General features: G+C 48.4%; 1 protein-coding gene across 10 annotated transcripts in view; it reads left to right on the forward strand.

Moving 5' to 3' along the window:
- Window positions 1-17,661, forward strand: part of PTPRO (protein tyrosine phosphatase receptor type O) — a 570,099-nt gene that overhangs the window by 284,126 nt on the left and 268,312 nt on the right. For all 10 annotated transcript variants that reach the window (XM_073564603.1, XM_073564604.1, XM_073564609.1 and 7 more), the window contains 2 exons: window positions 6,379-6,499; window positions 16,864-17,057. In XM_073564603.1, the coding sequence (XP_073420704.1) occupies window positions 6,379-6,499; window positions 16,864-17,057 (315 nt within the window). The remainder of the gene's footprint in view (window positions 1-6,378; window positions 6,500-16,863; window positions 17,058-17,661) is intronic.

The following is a 17,661-nucleotide window of genomic DNA, read 5'->3' on the forward strand; positions in this document are numbered from 1 at the left end:
GCATCCCAGTCCTTGACGGTTTCGGAAAACTCTCTCAGAAGGGATTTACCTTGTATGGTAATTGGTGCTACGAACCCCAGTGGGTCGTATAAGCTATTCACCACTGACAGACACCACGTTTAGCAAATGGTTTGTCTGCACAGTTGATTTGGAAACTGGAGGTGTCGACTGACAGGTTCCACCTCAAGCCTAGGCTTCTCTGCACAGGCGGACAGTCTGGTCCCAGGTCTATGTCCTTGAATCCTGTTGCGTGGTCACTTGACTCAAAGGCTCTCATGACAGCTGGGCTGTTTGAAGCAATTTTGTGCAATCTAAGCTTGGCTCGGTACAGCATACCTTGGGTCCTCTTGAGTAGGTCGATCGCCGCTTCTTCTGTGGGTAGAGATTTTAGTCCATCATCTACGTAGAAGTCTTTCTCTACAAAGTCTCTGGCATCTGTTCCATATTCGGTCTCTCCTTCTTGAGCGGTTCTTCGCAGGCCATAGGTTGCCACTGCGGGGGAAGGGCTGTTCCCGAATACGTGTACCCTCATGCGATACTCCACCATCTCTTTGCTGGGGTCATTGCCCTTGTACCACAGGAACCTGAGGAAATTCCTATGGTCCTCTCTGACTATGAAACAGTGGAACATCTGTTCAATGTCGGCGGTGATGGCGATGGGCTCTTTCCGGAACCTCATCAACACTCCTACTAGGTTGTTTTAAGATTAGGACCCATGAGGAGGACATAGTTGAGAGATACGCCTTGATGTTTGGCGCTTGAATCAAAGACAACTCTAATTTGCTTAGGTTTCCGTGGGTGATATACTCTGAATGAGGGTAGGTACCAGCACTCCTCGTTTTCCTTTAAGGGAGGCGCTGGCCCCGCATGGTTATTCTGGAATATCTTGCTCATAAAGATGACAATGTGTTCTTTCACCTCCGGTTTGTTCGTTAAGTGTGCACTGGAGAGAGTTGAATCTGGACAAGGCTTGTTCACGATTGTTCGGGAGTCTTACCCTGGTAGCTCGGAAGGGTAAGGGAAAAACCCAGTGATTAGTCTCATCCTTAAGGAACTCATTGTCCATTATCCTGACAAATTCCTTGTCTTCCATTGATGGGGCTACCTTGTTGTCATCCTTAGTTGTATGAAACACTGATCTTCCCAAGTCGTCTGCATAGGGAGAAGGAATGGCATCAGGCAGCTGTATGGGATCTGGAGGCTTCTCTTTCACCTCATAGTGATGAGGGCATGGTTTGCAGAAAGTAGTTCGTCCGTCTCGGCATACGTAGGTCTTAAAGGTGTTGACTCTTGTTTGGTCCAAACACACATTTCCTATGATTACCCGCCCCAAGTCAAGTCTCTGTGTGTAGGGGGCATAGTAAGGACCATTGCACTGTTGGCGGACCTTATGTATCCTTAAGTTTTCTCTGCCGAGCAGAAGTAGGAGTTCAGCATCTGTGTCCATAGGTGGGATAACGCTGACTAGGTGCCTTAGGTGTGGTTGGTGGAACGCAACTTCCAGGGTAGGAATCTCATTCCTTTGACTGGGTACGTGATCGCATTCGATTAACGTAGGTAGGGGTATTTCTACGCCTCCGTTGACAGGAGAAGCAATGAAACCTTGTGCCCTTCTGCCGCTAGTCTCTAATCGACCTGAGCAAGTATTCAGAGTATAGGGCGTTGCTGGTCCCTTGATTCCAAAGGCTTCAAAGAACTTTGGTCCAGCTAGGGATCGATTGCTCTGATCATCAATGATGGCACACACCCCAAGTTCACTGAGGATTTCCTTGCGCTCCGGCATGGTTTTGGACCTGAAGCCTCTACATTTGTTCAACGAGTGTGGTTTTTTATGAATGGGACACTCACGATTGAAAGACTTATCTCTCGATGGAATAGTGTACTGTTTATCGGCGGGTACCGCAGGTGGTGGCAGGTTAGTCTTTCTGACACTTACACTATTTCTCAAGTCCTTGCGTCTATGTGTGACGCTTTCATACCTTGATGACGGTGTTGCTGGAGCTGTAGTGTTAGACTCCAGGAAGTCTAGGCTAGGGTCGGTACTCATTTGGGCCTGTTCATCGACAAACTTGCAGAACTGATTGAACGGAGGTAAGGTGACATCATGTGACCTTTTGTACCTGGAGACGCACACTGCCCACTTCTCTTGCAGACTATGTGGCAGCTTTGAGACGATTGTGTTCACCCCATGGGCGGTGTCCAGGCAGCACAATCCAGACAGATGAGGGTCTCTTTTTGCAAGTTCCAGCTCCATAAGCAGATCGCTTAAGTCCAGAAGCTTGTGGGCTTCCTTAAGGTTGATCCTTGGAACGTTCTGCAGTCTCTTGAATAGGGACTTTTCTATGGCTTCAGCACTGCCATAGGTTCTTTCGAGTCTCAGCCAGGCAGCAGCGAGACCTGCTTCAGCTTGCCCCATGTAGACGGTCCGAAGACTCTTGATACGGTTTGTGGAGTCAGGACCCAACCATTTTACCATGAGCTCGAGCTCCTCTTCTGCGGATAGGTAGAGGTCAGCAATGTTGGCCTTGAAGGTTGCTTTCCAGGCTCTGTAGTTCTCTGCACAGTCGTCAAATTTTGAGAGGCTGGTGCTGATTAGATCTTTGCTCACCATAAACCTGGCAAACTCGGACATGTCTGATCCTTCACTCCTTGTTACCGTGTTAGCTTATGTCGCCCCTCAGTCGTATAAGCTGTGTGGCGTGGAAGGGTGAATTGTTCCCGGGTAGAATGATGTTGCTGCAGGGTTGAGCTGTGGTTTAACCTCTTGAGATTTCGATGACTGCGGCTTGAACTGTGGAGATGGACTGGAGTGTGTCTTCTGGTCATCGTGTGATGATTGCTGCTCCTGAGGGGACACATTATAGCGTTGGTCTTGGGTCTCTGCAAATGCTGTGGGTAACACTGGCACCGTAAGATGGGCTGACTTGGACGTTTCCACATTGCTGAGTTGGATGTCGCTAGAGAAGGTGTGTGCTGCAGATATCTGTTTCTGCAAATAATCACTGGTACGGACAGCTGGGTCCTCTTCTTCCAGTGGTGGTAGGCAAATCGGATCGCGGTTTTGATTCAATGCTTGCTCGAGTATTTTTACTTCAGCTAATGCGATTTTTTCCTCCATTTCTGTTTGAAGAATCTTTGCCCGAGCCTCTGCTTCTGTTTGAAGCATCTTTGCTTGGGCCTCTGCTTCTGCTTTCTTGGCTTCTGCCTCTGCTTTCACTTTCTGGGCTTCTGCCTCTGCTTCTGCTTTCTTGGCTTCTGCCTCTGCTTTCTTTTCTGTGTAGGAGCGTCTTAGTTTGGATCGCTCTGCGTTTAAATGGGCCTCTAGGATTCTGTCGCTGAGGGTTGAAGTTCTTGAGCAGGATGATTTGTATGACCGAGAAGAGTGCTTTCATGAACCTGACCTGTGAGATCTAGCTTCTTGCAGATAAGCGATACGGAGCTCCTCTTTAACTTTGGCGTCTTGCACAGCGGCGTCCCTTTCTCTTTCTGTGGAATCCACTTTACTTAACTCTGATGAGGCTTCATCAATATTAGAGTCTTTTAGGAAGGCAACGTACCTTGCGGAAAGTCTCTTGTATCTTCCGTGGGCCGTGTGTGTTTTATAGTGTCCTGTAGACTTGCTGCATCATTTTTGTGGCGTTGGATGCTTGACATGAGGAAGGTGACTCGTTCCCATAGGTTGTCCAGGTTGTCATTGAACTCATCCTTCGTATTGTGATAGCTTTCGACAGCCTTTATGGTTGGTTTGACAGAGCGTTTTGGTCATGAGTCTTGGTCTATTTGTGGAGCTGACTGTTTCCCCCTCTTCATAATGGACAGTATCGGGTAGTATTTGCTCTGTTTCAGCAGTGGGAGACTGTGCAGGGTCTTTTTCGGCCATTTTGATTTAAGGTGCACTGTCTCTTTAAGAAACTAAACTTTTGAATTGGGGGCCGAAAATCGCAGTGCAGCTTAGTTAAGATGTCCTGATAAGATTCCCAATGTGTTTTTAGAGAATTGTGGGGTTTTGCAGTCCGACAATCTGCAGCAATGTTGTATAATATACAGACAGTCTCTATGCACAATGCAGTCTGGGGTGATGCTGCAGAGTTTCTTAGCAGAGCAGGGCTGCGGTATGTGAGCAGGCAGACAGGTTAGGATATAAGGGTGATTTTTTGCCGGGCTTTAAGGCAGTTTTTCGACTGTTCTGTCCCCACATGAGGTGAATGGAGGTGTAGTTGATTGGGGCTGGGAGAGATTCCTACCTTCCGTTTCCTCAATGCAGAGCAGACAGGACCATGTTGCTGTTTTGCCGTTCATGCGTCCGGAGAGATGATATACACCAGGGATTGTGAAGTCCAGACTTGTTTATTTGGAAATCTGGACATACAGCGTGTGATTGGTAATGCAGTAGGTTCTCCAGACGTGCAGAATGTTCACAACAAGATGTGAGCAACGAAGTGTGAGCAAAGTGTGAGCAAATTGAGCAGCAAATTGGTCGAAAAACTGATGCCTTTCGCAGCTCTTTACAAGCGTGTCTCTCCCGGGTGAAAATGAAACTAAGAATGGCTGCAAGCAGGAAGAAGAAGGCGTGAACCTTGACCCGGATGTGAAAGGCATGTAAGAATTAATTAGCTGCAGGCTGCCATACAGAGAAAGACCAGCAGGTGGCAGCAGACCAAATGCAAGACTGTACACAAAGAATGGTAATATAACACAATCTATATAAACCATATAATCATAACTTAGACGGAACAGCACAGGCATCCCTCAGACCCGGATGGTTGGGGTCTCTGTGTTTCTTGTTTGAGGCTGCTCTCAGGGTCTTCCATATGACTTTACATTCTCTGTCAAACCAACCATTGGTCTGTTTTTCTTTTGGCCTTTTATAGTTGACTTTTTTAAGGTCGGATGTTTTGGCCACGATGTAGAATATATCATTGAGGTCTTTTGTAGCTTGGTTCACTCCTTCTGGGTTAGGCTTGTACTCGTAGCTGTAGAAGTGGTGGAGCATCTCCTGTATTCTGGGTCGGCTAGGAGCCTCTTGATATGTTATTGCTGACGTCTTGGACCATTTATAGGGTGGAGGCCGGGTGAAGAGGCCGCTCTGCTGAGGCTTTTGTGCTGATGGTTTCTCTGTAGATTTCAGGTACAGAAGAAGTTGGCTGTGGTCTGACAGGTGCGTTTGTGGGGAGACTATGAAGCCGCCGATATTTACCACGTCCGTATCTATAATAGCGTAGCCTACCACACTCCTTTCTACGTGGGAGTTTAATGTATATCTTCCTAGGGAGTCTCCCTTGGTACGGCCATTAACAATACGAAGTCCTAAACTTCTACATACGTTCAGGAGCTTTTTGCCACTTTTGTTGATTGTACTGTCATAGCTGTTTCTCTCCATGTGTACCAAGTTGTGGCCGTCAGTCTGTGCTCCAAATATGTAGATGTCTCCATCCATGGTCAGAAAGTCTTTTTCTCTCCCAGTTCGTGCATTGAGGTCTTCAAAGATGAGAACTTTGCCCAGTGCCTGATAATGGCCGGCTTCTCCTTTTAAGATCTCAAAGCAGTCTGGATTGAAGTAGGGTGACTCTGGTGGTGGTATATAGGTGCCACAGACATAGACATCAGACTGAGCAGTGAGGATGGAGCTGCTGATTCTGAACCATATGTGGTTGTCTCCTCTCTTAATCGGTTTGATGTACTGGTGGTCACTATCTACACTCTCTTCTCCTACTGTACAGTAATTACCTACCCCAGTCACAGGTTGCTGTCTACACTATCTTCCCCTCCTGTACAGTAATTATCTCGCCAGTCCAAGATCATTATCGTCTCTGTCTTCTCCTGTACAGAAGCCGCACCCCCTAGTCCCTGATCGCTATCTACACTATGTTCTCCTGTAGAGTAGTTGCACCCCCCAATGCCACATCACTATCTACGCTATGTTGTTTACAGTAAGCATCTCCACATCCTGAATCCCCAGGTTAAACACTTCTCTTTTTAGATAATCTTCCCATGAGCAGCTGTACCCTCTTGTTCCCTATCTTTGAGCCTGTAACCAACAGTGAAGTCTGTCCAGTTCTCCAGGAATCCAGAACCCTCCTTGCTACACCAATTCTTTAGCAGTTTATTCACTTGCCTAATCCCCCTCTGCCTCTCTGGCATGTCACATGGCACAGGTAGTACTTCAGAAAATATTACTTCTGAGGATCAGAAAACAGGACTAGTTATATGATTTAGCAGATAAATCCACATAGGATAGGATTAGCTACACTGCTCAGCAGCCAGTACCACATAGAATAGGATTAAACTTAGACTTTGATGCAGGGCATTCATCTGATGACTTTGTGTTACATACTATCTACACTAGTATATACTAGTTAACACTGTCTTGTATTACAGGTGAATATTTCCAGCAGTATCATAAAGCAGATGGTCCCCGGTGCGCAGTACAGAGTGCTTGTCTACTTGCAGAGATCACCACTGATCGGACCCCCGTCTGATGCTGTTTTGTTCTCAATAGGTAAAAAGCAGACTGTGTAAAATTACTGTGTAGTAAATGGCTGGTAATATACAGTACAAATGTAACCTATGTATATATGTTACCAGCCGTGGATTATTTTATGTACATAATGTAGGGGTGCAGCTCTCTGGTAGACGCTTGGGATGTTCACTTGCACCAAGTTCTTGTATCAAAACAGTGAGCACTTTATTAAATATCCAGAAAACAGTAACCGCTAACAATACAAAAATGGCAGTCTCTTGGCATCACAGTCAAAAGAACACAAAACAGTTCCTATGCCACAGGAAGAATTATCAGACCAGTTTCACCCAGACAAAAATACAGTTCAAAACACTTGAGTCTCTTGTTGTGATTCACCAGAAGGAAAGGTCTTTCCCTCCTTCCACACAAAGACAGGTCTGAGACAGCTCAGCTGCCTTAAATAGTCCCAATAAAAAAACTGGAACGTAGATAGGGGAACGACCAGTCCCACTCAGCTCTTCTTGTCATTCCTAAAAACCTGGACCTAAAAATCCAGGTTCGTTAAAAAGCTAACTTGCTGGAGCCATCTCTCTGGGATTCGCATCACCAAGGCCAGCCACCTCAGTGAGGAAGTAGGTATGTGCGTGTGTGCATATGTCTATATATACAGGTGCTTCTCACATAATTAGAATATCATCAAAAAGTGAATTTAATTCAGTTCTTCAATGCAAAAAGTGAATCTCATATATTATATAGAGTCATTACAGACAGAGAGATCTATTTCATGTGTTTATTTCTGTTAACGTTGACGATTATGGCTTACAGCCAATGAAAACCCAAAAGTCATTATCTCAGTAAATTAGAATACTTCATAACACCAGCTTGAAAAATGATTGTAAAATAAGAAATGTTGTCCTTGTGGTGTAGTAACCACTGTGTCCGCTAGGGGGCGCTGTGTGGAGGTCCCAGGAGAAGGGATGAATGGCAGAGTGTTGAGTGGCTGTTATGTATCTCAAAGTGGGTGGCTTTGAGATGGAGATTTATGAATGTGTGATCAGCAAGGACATTGCTGAGGTGCTGCGTTAATATGTGAGGGAGAAGTCTCCAGGAACTAGAGAGTTAGGGGGGCCTGGTTACCTACAAACCCACCCAGGGGGTGTGTTTAAAGCACAGTTGTAAAGAGTGTGAAAATGCCTGAAGGACCTGTGATGAGGTCAGAGTCATGTGACCTAGTGGGCGTGGCTGTGAACAATATAATGTGGCCGGGGTGAGTCACAAGGGGTGAATGCAGGGACCTGGTTGGCCCAGAGCGGAAGGTCCCGTGGGGAGAGTTGTCTCCTGGCTAACAGCCTGTGGAGTGGCTGGGTGTAAAGGCTGCCAGCATCTGAGAATCCCAGAGGAGAGAGTGGATGTCTGCAGCGTGGAGCAACAGCCATGAGGAAACCCTGACGTGGGTGAGATAATTAGGAAGGCTGAAGAGCCTGTGTATGCTGGACATTGCTAACAGAGGGAAACTCTGTAATGGACGCTATGCTGGTGAAATGAACTGTCTGTTGCTGTGATGGTTTATGCTGCATAATAAACCGCATGGACTGCTATGTTTTGATGGAAAACCTGTGCCGGATGTGATTTGTTCGCTGCCTAGCGAGAATCCCCTAACTAAATGCCAGCACTACCTCACATTTGGTGGAGAAAGCTTTGGACATTGTTGTAGCCTTGTTGCTGGGAGCAACGGAAGAGGACTGCAAAGTTTCGGTTGCTAAGTGCAACAGTTTCCAAAGGCGTATGTTGCAGTGCTGGCAACACTGAGCCAGAAAGGCTGACGTTCGGGGAAGCCACTGCCCGGCTGTGGTTCTGGAACCGTGGGGCGGCCTAGTGAGTAAGGCACTGTCTGGATCGGTGAGCCCAGTGCAGCCGTTTCCCCAGGAAAAAGAGACTGGTGTTTGCTAGGATACCTCCGCGGTAGAGGGGTACGAGAACCTGCGCGGCCAGCAGGTGACGGTCATGAAAACCGTGTTGTACTGACCTGGGTCAGTGGGAAAGACTGAGTTCCTTGAGGGTTCAGTGAGCAAGGTCCTGGAGGGTCAGTGTTGGGAGGATCCCTGGAGCACGTGGTATGACCTTGGACCCAGTGAGGCGTGAGTGTTGGGCAGTCTCAGGTAGAGACGGATGTCCTGAAGAGCACCCGCTGAGCCCCTGGACCTAGTGAGGCCGGTGTGTTGGGAAACCCTGGGAGGAGGGTCGGCTCCCTGAATAGCACCCAGTGCGCCCTGTGTGTTGGATGGTCTCAGGCGGAGACGGTACGTCCTGAATAGCACACAGACAGGACACATGAGTTTTTTGTATGGTGTTTTTTTTTCTTTTTTCTCAAATCAGCCTGCGGTGGCTCAATGGTAGTCACGAAGGGGACAAGCGGCTTCCGGTAACTCGGCGGGGTTACGAAGTGGACAAGTGGCTTCCGGTGGATCGGCGGGTCCACGAAGACGGCGCAGCAAGAGCTGTGGCAGCACCAGAAGGAACTGGTGTGGTGTCGGTGATCGGTGACAGCAGGAGCTGTGGTGGTGCCAACAAGGACTTGTGTGGTATCGTTAAGACATAAACTGTGTTGTGTGAACTGTGGTCTGAGAAGACCGGTATAACGGACATGGGGAGATCCTGAAAGGGGGTGGAGTCCCAGAAGAGGGCGGTGACCCAAATCGGGGTGGTAACCAAAAAAGGGGTGGAGTCCCGGGAGGGGGCGGCAACCCAAAGTGGAGTGGTGGTCCAGAAAGGGGCCGAGTTTGAAGAAATGACAGCACTGGGTGACTCAGTGGGTATGTCTGGAGTACCGCAGTGTGTGTGTATGTCTTGGTCAGAATGTGGGATATCCTTTCCGGATAGTAACGATGGGCCGCAGGTGTGTACCGTGATGCTGTACCAGGAAGGAGTCCCTGGTAAGCTGGACTCAAAGAGTCACGTGACTCTGAAAGGAACTCCACTCGTTTTATCTCTGACCGAGAAAAACGTCAGAGTTCGCTGCATCCACGGGGTCATTGTGAATTATAAGGTGGACAGAGTCCTGATCGAGATGACAAAGGGGGAATGCCAAGGTGGTAGTATGCCACCAAACTTAGTGCATACCTTTGCGAGGCGCCGGGACTTTGTCATATTTGATGATGTGGGGCAGGAGGGTAGAGACGTTTCTACTGTAGGGCTAGCAGACACTGAGACGCTGACGCCCCCTAACGTGGACAGGCCAGACATAGGGGCGACCAGAGAAAGAATGGCGTCGGACGTATTTACTGACTTGACGTCACGTGAAGGGTATGAATGAGAAGGGTGTGGTAAACAGAAAGAGCAGAGCTGACACATGGATAGAGAGTGCCTTGGGAGTTCACCGTACGGTGTGGTGTGACTGTGACGTGTTGTTGCCAGTAGCCACCACTAGGACAAAATCTAGTGCTGTGCTGACTGAAACTCGTGACAGGACTGATGGTAACCTGATCGAGCAGATAACGGAAGTAGAAACACGGTCAGAGGGTAACGGGGACTCGACTGACGGGACTAACCCAGGGGTACCCTTTGACGATATAATTAAAGAAATAATGGTGCAACACATGCTGGCCAAAAGAGAACAAGAGCAGGAGATACAGTTAATAAAAGAGACAGTGAATGAACATCTTGAACGAGAAAGAGTGATGAGACAAACGGCCGAGCACAGAGTGGAGGAGCTCAAGGAAAAAGTCCTGAATCATAGAATCGTAGAGTTGGAAGGGACCTCCTGGGCCATCTGGTCCAACCCCCTGCTCAAAGCAAGATTCGCTAAATCCTCCCAGTCAGATGTCTGTCCAGCCTCTGTTTGAAGACTTCCATTGAAGGAGAACTCACCACTCAGAGGTCACCTGTCAACGTGGCACAGCGTGAGCAACACCTTAACAGAGGATGTGAAAGGGCTTGAGAAAGAAGTCTTGGAGCTCAGAGGTCACCTGTCAATGTGGCAAAATGTGAACAAGACCCTTAGGGAAGAGATGGAAGAACTCAGAGGAGTAGTAAAAGGTCTTCTGCGGGAGAAGAGCTTGGACGGAGATGTAGAGCGGCCGGGTCCGAGTGATAACAAGATGGAACTGCCGGTACCCATCTTGGCAGAGGGTAGTGAAGAGATGAGATCTCCTGAAGTTGGTGAACAAAGAACTGAAGAAGACAGTCACCCGGTCAGGTCAACTGTAGTGAGGGAAGTGCCCGTGGTAGAGCCAGAGCCTCCTGGCCAGGAAAAGAGCAAGGCCACAACCTTTAAGTTGGTGATTGATGTACCAGAAGACATGCAAGAAGCCTGCGCTGAGGAAGGTGTGCATGAGGCTTTCAAAGAGGCGGTCAAAGCGTGTGAGGTGCACTGGGCACCTGAGACTCGGCTGCTGGTGGTAATATCAGTCAGAGAGGATACATCAAACCGAGTAGCTGTCTTGAAAGAGATGCATTTGCAGTGTTTCCACGCCAAACAGTTGGTCAGGCAGAGTAATGTGAAAGCTGCTCGACGCCTAGAGTTAGCAAGGGAGGCTATGGATCGGCGGGGTTTGCGGAAAGATCTGGTTCCGGTACCCAAAGCTCTGATTGGAAGAATCATTCGAAGATCCGGGATGGTAATTCAAGACCTTGTGAATATCTCCGGTGTGGTGAGGGTGAGGATCCTTCCTGATGATGAAGACCAGATATCCAGTGAAGTGGGTAGGATTCCCATCATGGTGGTTGGTTCCGTGAAGAGCCTGAGAGACTTTCGAATGCTCGTGGACTATCGAGTGAGGTACCTGCAAGAAATTGAGCAGTTGAGGCTGGACTGCCGGCAAATTAATGAAGAAGTACGGAATACCAGGTGGCGGCCGCCTCCAACTCAACAAGATGTAAGGACCCGAAGGGTTCCACCAAGAAGTGACAGGGCAGGTGGCCGAAGAATGTCAGTGAGTGGCAGTTCGACGGGACGTACGAGGCTGAGAGACATTAGTTCCTTTGAGACGCTGAGTGGGTCAGACTCAGGCCAGACAGTAGACTCAAGTAAGATGGATGACCGTACCAACCGGGGGAGCTAGTGGGGAACGGAACAAATAGAATGAGTGCAGGCAGAAGGCATGCAGTGCACAAGGACCTGAGACTAGTGTAGTGACCACAGGAGGTGGCAATAAGCGATCACGTGACCAGGGGGCTGAGCCACCGCATGTAAGTGCAGGGAAGGACACTGAGCACGCAGAGCATAGGGCAAAGAGAGTAAACGCGGTCAATGAGAGCCGAGAGTCAAAAGCCACACGAACACGCAGTACCTATGGACAAGACAAAGAGTAAACGGGGACAAGCCAAGGGGTCAGATAACCAGAAGATACAGAGCAGTACAAAAGCAGGATACAGAGGCAGAAGTCAGGGGACAAACCGAAACATACACAGCAAGGCACAGAAGCACCCGTTTAAGGACAGTCACCTGGGTCTGCAACCATACCCGAGTATTTGTAAGTATCACCGACACTAAATGCAGGTACTGCCAACATTAAATAGCTGCCCCAAAACCAAAGAGAGGTGGACTGAATTAACCCTGACTTGACCAGGATGGATGCAGAACCATCCTATCCAGAGTCATGACAGTACCTCCCTCTCAACAGGGGGGCCACCAGACCTCCAGGTTTCCCAGGAAACCGTGCGGAAAGTTGGTTCTCCCTGAATCTCTGAAGAAGCGCCCGAAGGTGACCAATATGTGATTTCTTATCAAGTGAATAAATCAGAATGTCATCCAAGTATATAAGCACAAACCTCGCAATAAAATCAGAGAACACATGATTGATGAAGTTTTGGAAACCACAGGGGCGTTGGTCAGACCAATCGGCACAACTAAATTTTCAAACAGCCCGACCTTCTGAGGTGAGAAGCGCAGATTTCCACTCATCCCCCTCCCACACCTGGATGAGGTTGTATGCCCCCCGCAAAACTAATTTTGAAAACCATTTGGCCCCGGACAATTGGTTACACAAATCGGGAATGAGTGGGAGGGGATATGTGTTTCTTACAATAATTTTATCTAGTTCCCGAAAGTCAAGGCATGGGTTGAGACCACCGTCATTTTTTTTTTGTTACAAAAAAAACTTGCATTAACAGGAGTCATGGAAGGGCAGATATGCCTCTTGCAAGACTCTCAGATATGTACTCCTTCATGGCGACCCGCTTGGGACCAGAAAGGATAAACAATCAGGCTTTTGGCGATTTAGCCCCAGGAATCAGGTCAACGACACAATCAAAAGGGCGGTGAGGTGGTAGCCCCTGACTTTCAGAGAACACGTCCTCGAAGTCCTTCAGGTACTCCGGAATACCCTCCAGACCGACGGACGATACAGACACAGAATTCAGACATTTGTTTTCACAGTTGGACCCCCATTTAACAATTTCCCGGGCCTCCCAGTTAATGACTGGATTATGACATTGCAGCCAAGGAAACCCCAAGACCAAAGTTGTTCAGAATGAAGCAGGCTATCTGCTCAAAATGAACATACCCTACCTTAAGACAAACTCTTTAGTAACAGAGCGGATCCCGTCCTTGGTGAACCGGGAGGAGTCAATAGCCACTACTCTCATGGGTTTGTCCAACCTGACTGTCCCTATCTCACAGTGGACCACCAACCTCGAGTCAATCAAGTTCACTGAAGACCCGCAATCCACAAAAGCAGAAGAGTAAAAAATACCATTGTTCACACCTACTTCCACTTTTAACAATAGTTTGAAGGCTGAGGAAAAAAGTACCTGTGGGTCTGGATAACCTCCCAGACCTAGTCATTTCCCGAGACCTTCGAATCCGGGGGGCTGGAGAGACAGTCCTTTATCCAATGAGCCGGCTCTCCACAATAGAAGCAGAGTTTTTAGTCTCTGCGACGTCTCCTCTCCTTTTATCTCCATGGGCTCAACCGACACCGAAGACTCTGACTTCACTGGCAACAGAGGAGCATCTCATTGCACAACACCTCTTTCTCTCAGCCTGCGGTCCATACAGATGGCCTGGGTCATGGCCTCCTCCAGAGAATCGGGTGGTGGGTGCAGAGCCAAGGCATCCTTTAAATACTCTGAGAGACTCTGTCGGAATAGCCCCCTGAGTGCCGAGTCGTTTCAGGTCAGTGCTTTCCATTGTTAAAACTCATAATCGTGTCCTCTGCCAATTTCACTCAATCAGGTTCATCGTATATAAGACCTAAGGCCTCGAAGAACACAGACATTCTCTCAGGAGAGGTAGGGGATAGGGAGAAAGGTCAGGATTGCGGCCCCTCACGTAACAGGGAAATAACTATCCCCACCCTTTGGCTCTCATCACCCGAGGACCGAGGACGCAGAGAAAAAAAGTAATTTACAACTCTCTTTAAATACCCGGAATTTTTTCTTATGCCCAGAAAATGTATCCGGAAGTTTGATAGAGGGTTCAGGAGAGAATAAGGACACATCAGAAATGGTACCCTCCTCATTGCCAGACGAGGAAGAGGCACCCCGAACAGCATTAACGGTTTCCGCCAATTACCTCTGTATCTGTTGGTGAGAAGCAACCAGCGCTCTTTGCTCAACAGGCACACAAGCACAGAGGCACATGTTTAAAGACGAGTCACCTGGGTCAGCAACAACTAACCGAGTACACCAAAGTATCACCGACACTAAATCCAGGTACTGCCAAGATTAAATAGCCGCCCCAAAACCATTAACCCTGACCTGACCAGGATGGAGGCGGAACCATCCTGTCCAGAGTCATGACAGGAGCCTACTGAAACAAACTAAGGGACCTTTATAAACACTTAGGAGCCTTTAAGCGGGAGTCACACATAGCAATCTCGCTAGCGATATCGCTGCTGAGTCACAACTCGGCATCGCTGTGCTGACCGCTGGTGAAGCTGTCTGTGTGACAGCTCACCAGCGATCACATAGCGACTTACCAGCGATCCTGACACCTTGATATCGGTGTCGGTATACCTGGTAAGTCGCTATGTGTGACTCCAGCTTTACAGTGGTTTATTGATAATTATTCTAATTTACTGAGATAATGACTTTTGGGTTCTCATTGGCTGTAAGCCATAATCCTCACCATTACCAGAAATAAACCCGTGACATAGATCACTCTGTGTGTAATGACTCTATAGAATACAGGAGATTCACTTTTTGTACTGAAGAACTGAAATAAACTTACTTTTTGATGATATTCTAATCTAGTGAGAAGCACCTGTAGCTATTATATACAGGGCATGCATATATATGTATATAGAGCAGCACGGAGGCTCAGTGGTTAGCACTGTTATATACAGTGCATCACTGTGGCTCAGTGGTTAGCACTGTACTGTTTATATAGGGCAGCACGGTGGCTCAGTGATTAGCACAGTACTATATATATATATAGGGCAGAACGGTGGCTCAGTGGTTAGCACTGTATTACATATAGGGCATCACAGTGGCTCAGTGGATAACAGAGGTCATTCTGTGGTGAAGAGGAGCTGCAGAGGTCATTCTGTGGTGCAGAGGAGCTGCAGAGACCATTCTGTGGTGAGCTGCAGAGGTCATTCTGTGCTGGAGAGGAGCTGCAGAGAACATTCTGTTGTGCAGAGGAGCTGCAGTGGTCATTCTGTGGTGCAGAGGAGCTGCAGAGGTCATTCTATAGTGCAGAGGAGCTGCAGTGGTCATTCTGTGGTGCAGAGGAGCTCCAGAGATCATTCTGTGGTGCAGAGGAGCTGCAATGGTCATTCTGTGGTGCAGAGGAGCTGCAGAGCTCATTCTGTGCTGCAAAGGAGTTGCAGAAGACATTTTCTGGTGCAAAGGAGCTGCAGAGGTCATTCTGTTCTGCAGAGAAGCTACAGAGGTCATTCTGTGGTGCAGAGGTCATTCTGTGCTCTAGAGGAGCTGTAGAGGTTATTCTGTGCTTTAGACGAGCTGTAGAGGACATTCTGTGCTGTAGAGGAGCTGCAGAGGACATTCTGTGCTGTAGAGGAGCTGCAGAGGTCATTCTGTGCTGCAAAGGAGTTGCTGAAGTCATTCTGTGCTGCAGAGGAGGTGCAGAGGTCATTTTGTGCTGCAGAGAAGTTGCAGAGGTGATTCTGTGCTGCAGAGGTCATTGTGTGGTGCAGTTGAGCTGCAGAGGTAATTCTGTGATGCAGAGGTCATTCTGTGGTGCAGAGGAGCTGCAGAAGTCATTCTGTGGTGCAGAGGAGCTGCAGAGGTCATTCTGTGCTGTAGAGGAGCTGCAGAGGACATTCTGTGCTGTAGAGGAGCTGCAGAGGTCATTCTCTGCTGCAAAGGCGTTGCTGAAGTCATTCTGTGCTGCAGAGGAGGTGCAGAGGTCATTTTGTGCTACAGAGGAGCTGCAGAGGTCATTCTGTGCTGCAAAGGAGTTGCAGAAGTCATTTTCTGGTACAAATGAGCTGCAGAGGTCATTCTGTTCTGCAGAGAAGCTGCAGAGGTCATTCTATGGTGCAGAGGAGCTGCAGAGGTCATTTTGTGCTGTAGAGGAGCTGCATAGGTCATTCTGTGCTGTAGAGGAGCTGCAGAGGACATTCTGTGCTGTAGAGGAGCTGCAGAGGTCATTCTGTGCTGCAAAGGAGTTGCTGAAGTCATTCTGTGCTGCAGAGGAGGTGCAGAGGTCATTTTGTGCTGCAGAGAAGTTGCAGAGGTGATTCTGTGCTGCAGAGGTCAATGTGTGGTGCAGATGAGCTGCAGATGTAATTCTGTGCTGCAGAGGTCATTCTGTGGTGCAGAGGAGCTGCAGAAGTCACTCTATGGTGCAGATGAGCTGCAAAGATAATTATGTGTTGCAGATAAGTTGCAGAGGTGATTTTGTGCTGTAGAGGTCATTGTGTGGTGCAGAGGTCATTCTGTGGTGCAGAGGTCATTCTGTGGTGCAGAGGAGCTGCAGAGGTCATTCTTTGCTGCAGCGGTCATTCTGTGCTGCAGTGCAGCTGCAGTGGTCATTCTGTGGTGCAGAGGAGCTGCAATGGTCATTCTGTGCTGCAGTGCAGCTGCAATGGTCATTCTGTGGTGCAGAGAAGCTGCAGAGGTCATTCAGTGCTGCAGAAGTCATTCTGTGCTGCAGTGGAGCTGCAGTGGTCATTCTGTGGTGCAGAGGAGCTGCAGTGGTCACTCTGTGGTGCAGAGAAGCTGCAGAGGTCATTCAGTGCTGCAGAAGTCATTCTGTGCTGCAGTGGAGCTGCAGTGGTCATTCTGTGGTGCAGAGGAGCTGCAGTGGTCATTCTGTGCTGCAGAGAAGTTGCAGAGGTGATTCTGTGCTGCAGAGGTCATTGCGTGGTGCAGAGGAGCTGCAGATATATTGGGCGGGTAGTATGGTTTTTCCAGAATCTGTATGGCCATAACTGCTGAATATTCCCCTGCCCCAGGCACAATCCACACTAACATGGCATTGTGTTCTCCTTCTGCAGATCCCCCCGGAGTCCGGGACCTGGTGCTTTACCCTCTGGGCCCTTCATCTGTGGTTTTGAGCTGGACACGGCCGTATCTCAGCTCCTTCCGGAAATACGTGGTGGAAATGTTTTACTTTAATCCCATCACTATGAGCTCAGAATGGAGTCCCTACTACGAGATCGCAGCGACTGTCTCCATCACATCCACGGTGGTAATGATCCGACCTTTATATAGGGGGTGTATACGATGTGTGAGGATGGAGCCATGCTGGCCCGGGGGACCTGCACTTATCCAGAGGACGGGCCCTGCCTCGTGCTGCTGTCAGGGGCCGCACATTGCCGGATGTAAAAGAACGGTGACAAAGTCGATTGAATAGAAATGCGATGAGATTGGGATTAATCTTCCATAAGTAACGGCTCAGGGTGACAGGCTGTGGAACAGCTGCTCAGGACATGTCAGTCACATCAGGGTACAAGAGCTTCTTCATGCAATGCGGGTTTAGGGGACACTAAAGTTGTGGGCCCAGGATCATAGTCATGGGCCTTAACCTTGCCACAAACGGATCTACGGTGCCCAATGATGGGAGCTTGGGCCTTTAGTAATGAGGTTCTCTGCACTTTCCTAGTAATAAGAACTGTTCTGTTTGGTTTTATTTGTTTGACAGTCCGCCAAGACAAAACACAACCTCTGATCCCCAGAAAGCCAACATATGAACAAGAAACGATAAAGAAAGGGGCGCAATAGTGCAGTTACCCAATAAGCAGTTAGTGGACTATAAGGTAGAATTCTCACCTTTGCATGTTGTGAGTATTCAC

Source organism: Dendrobates tinctorius, unplaced genomic scaffold (genome assembly GCF_039654945.1).
Source record: "Dendrobates tinctorius isolate UK_male_01 unplaced genomic scaffold, ASM3965494v1 ptg000464l, whole genome shotgun sequence".
Lineage (NCBI taxonomy): Eukaryota > Metazoa > Chordata > Amphibia > Anura > Dendrobatidae > Dendrobates > Dendrobates tinctorius.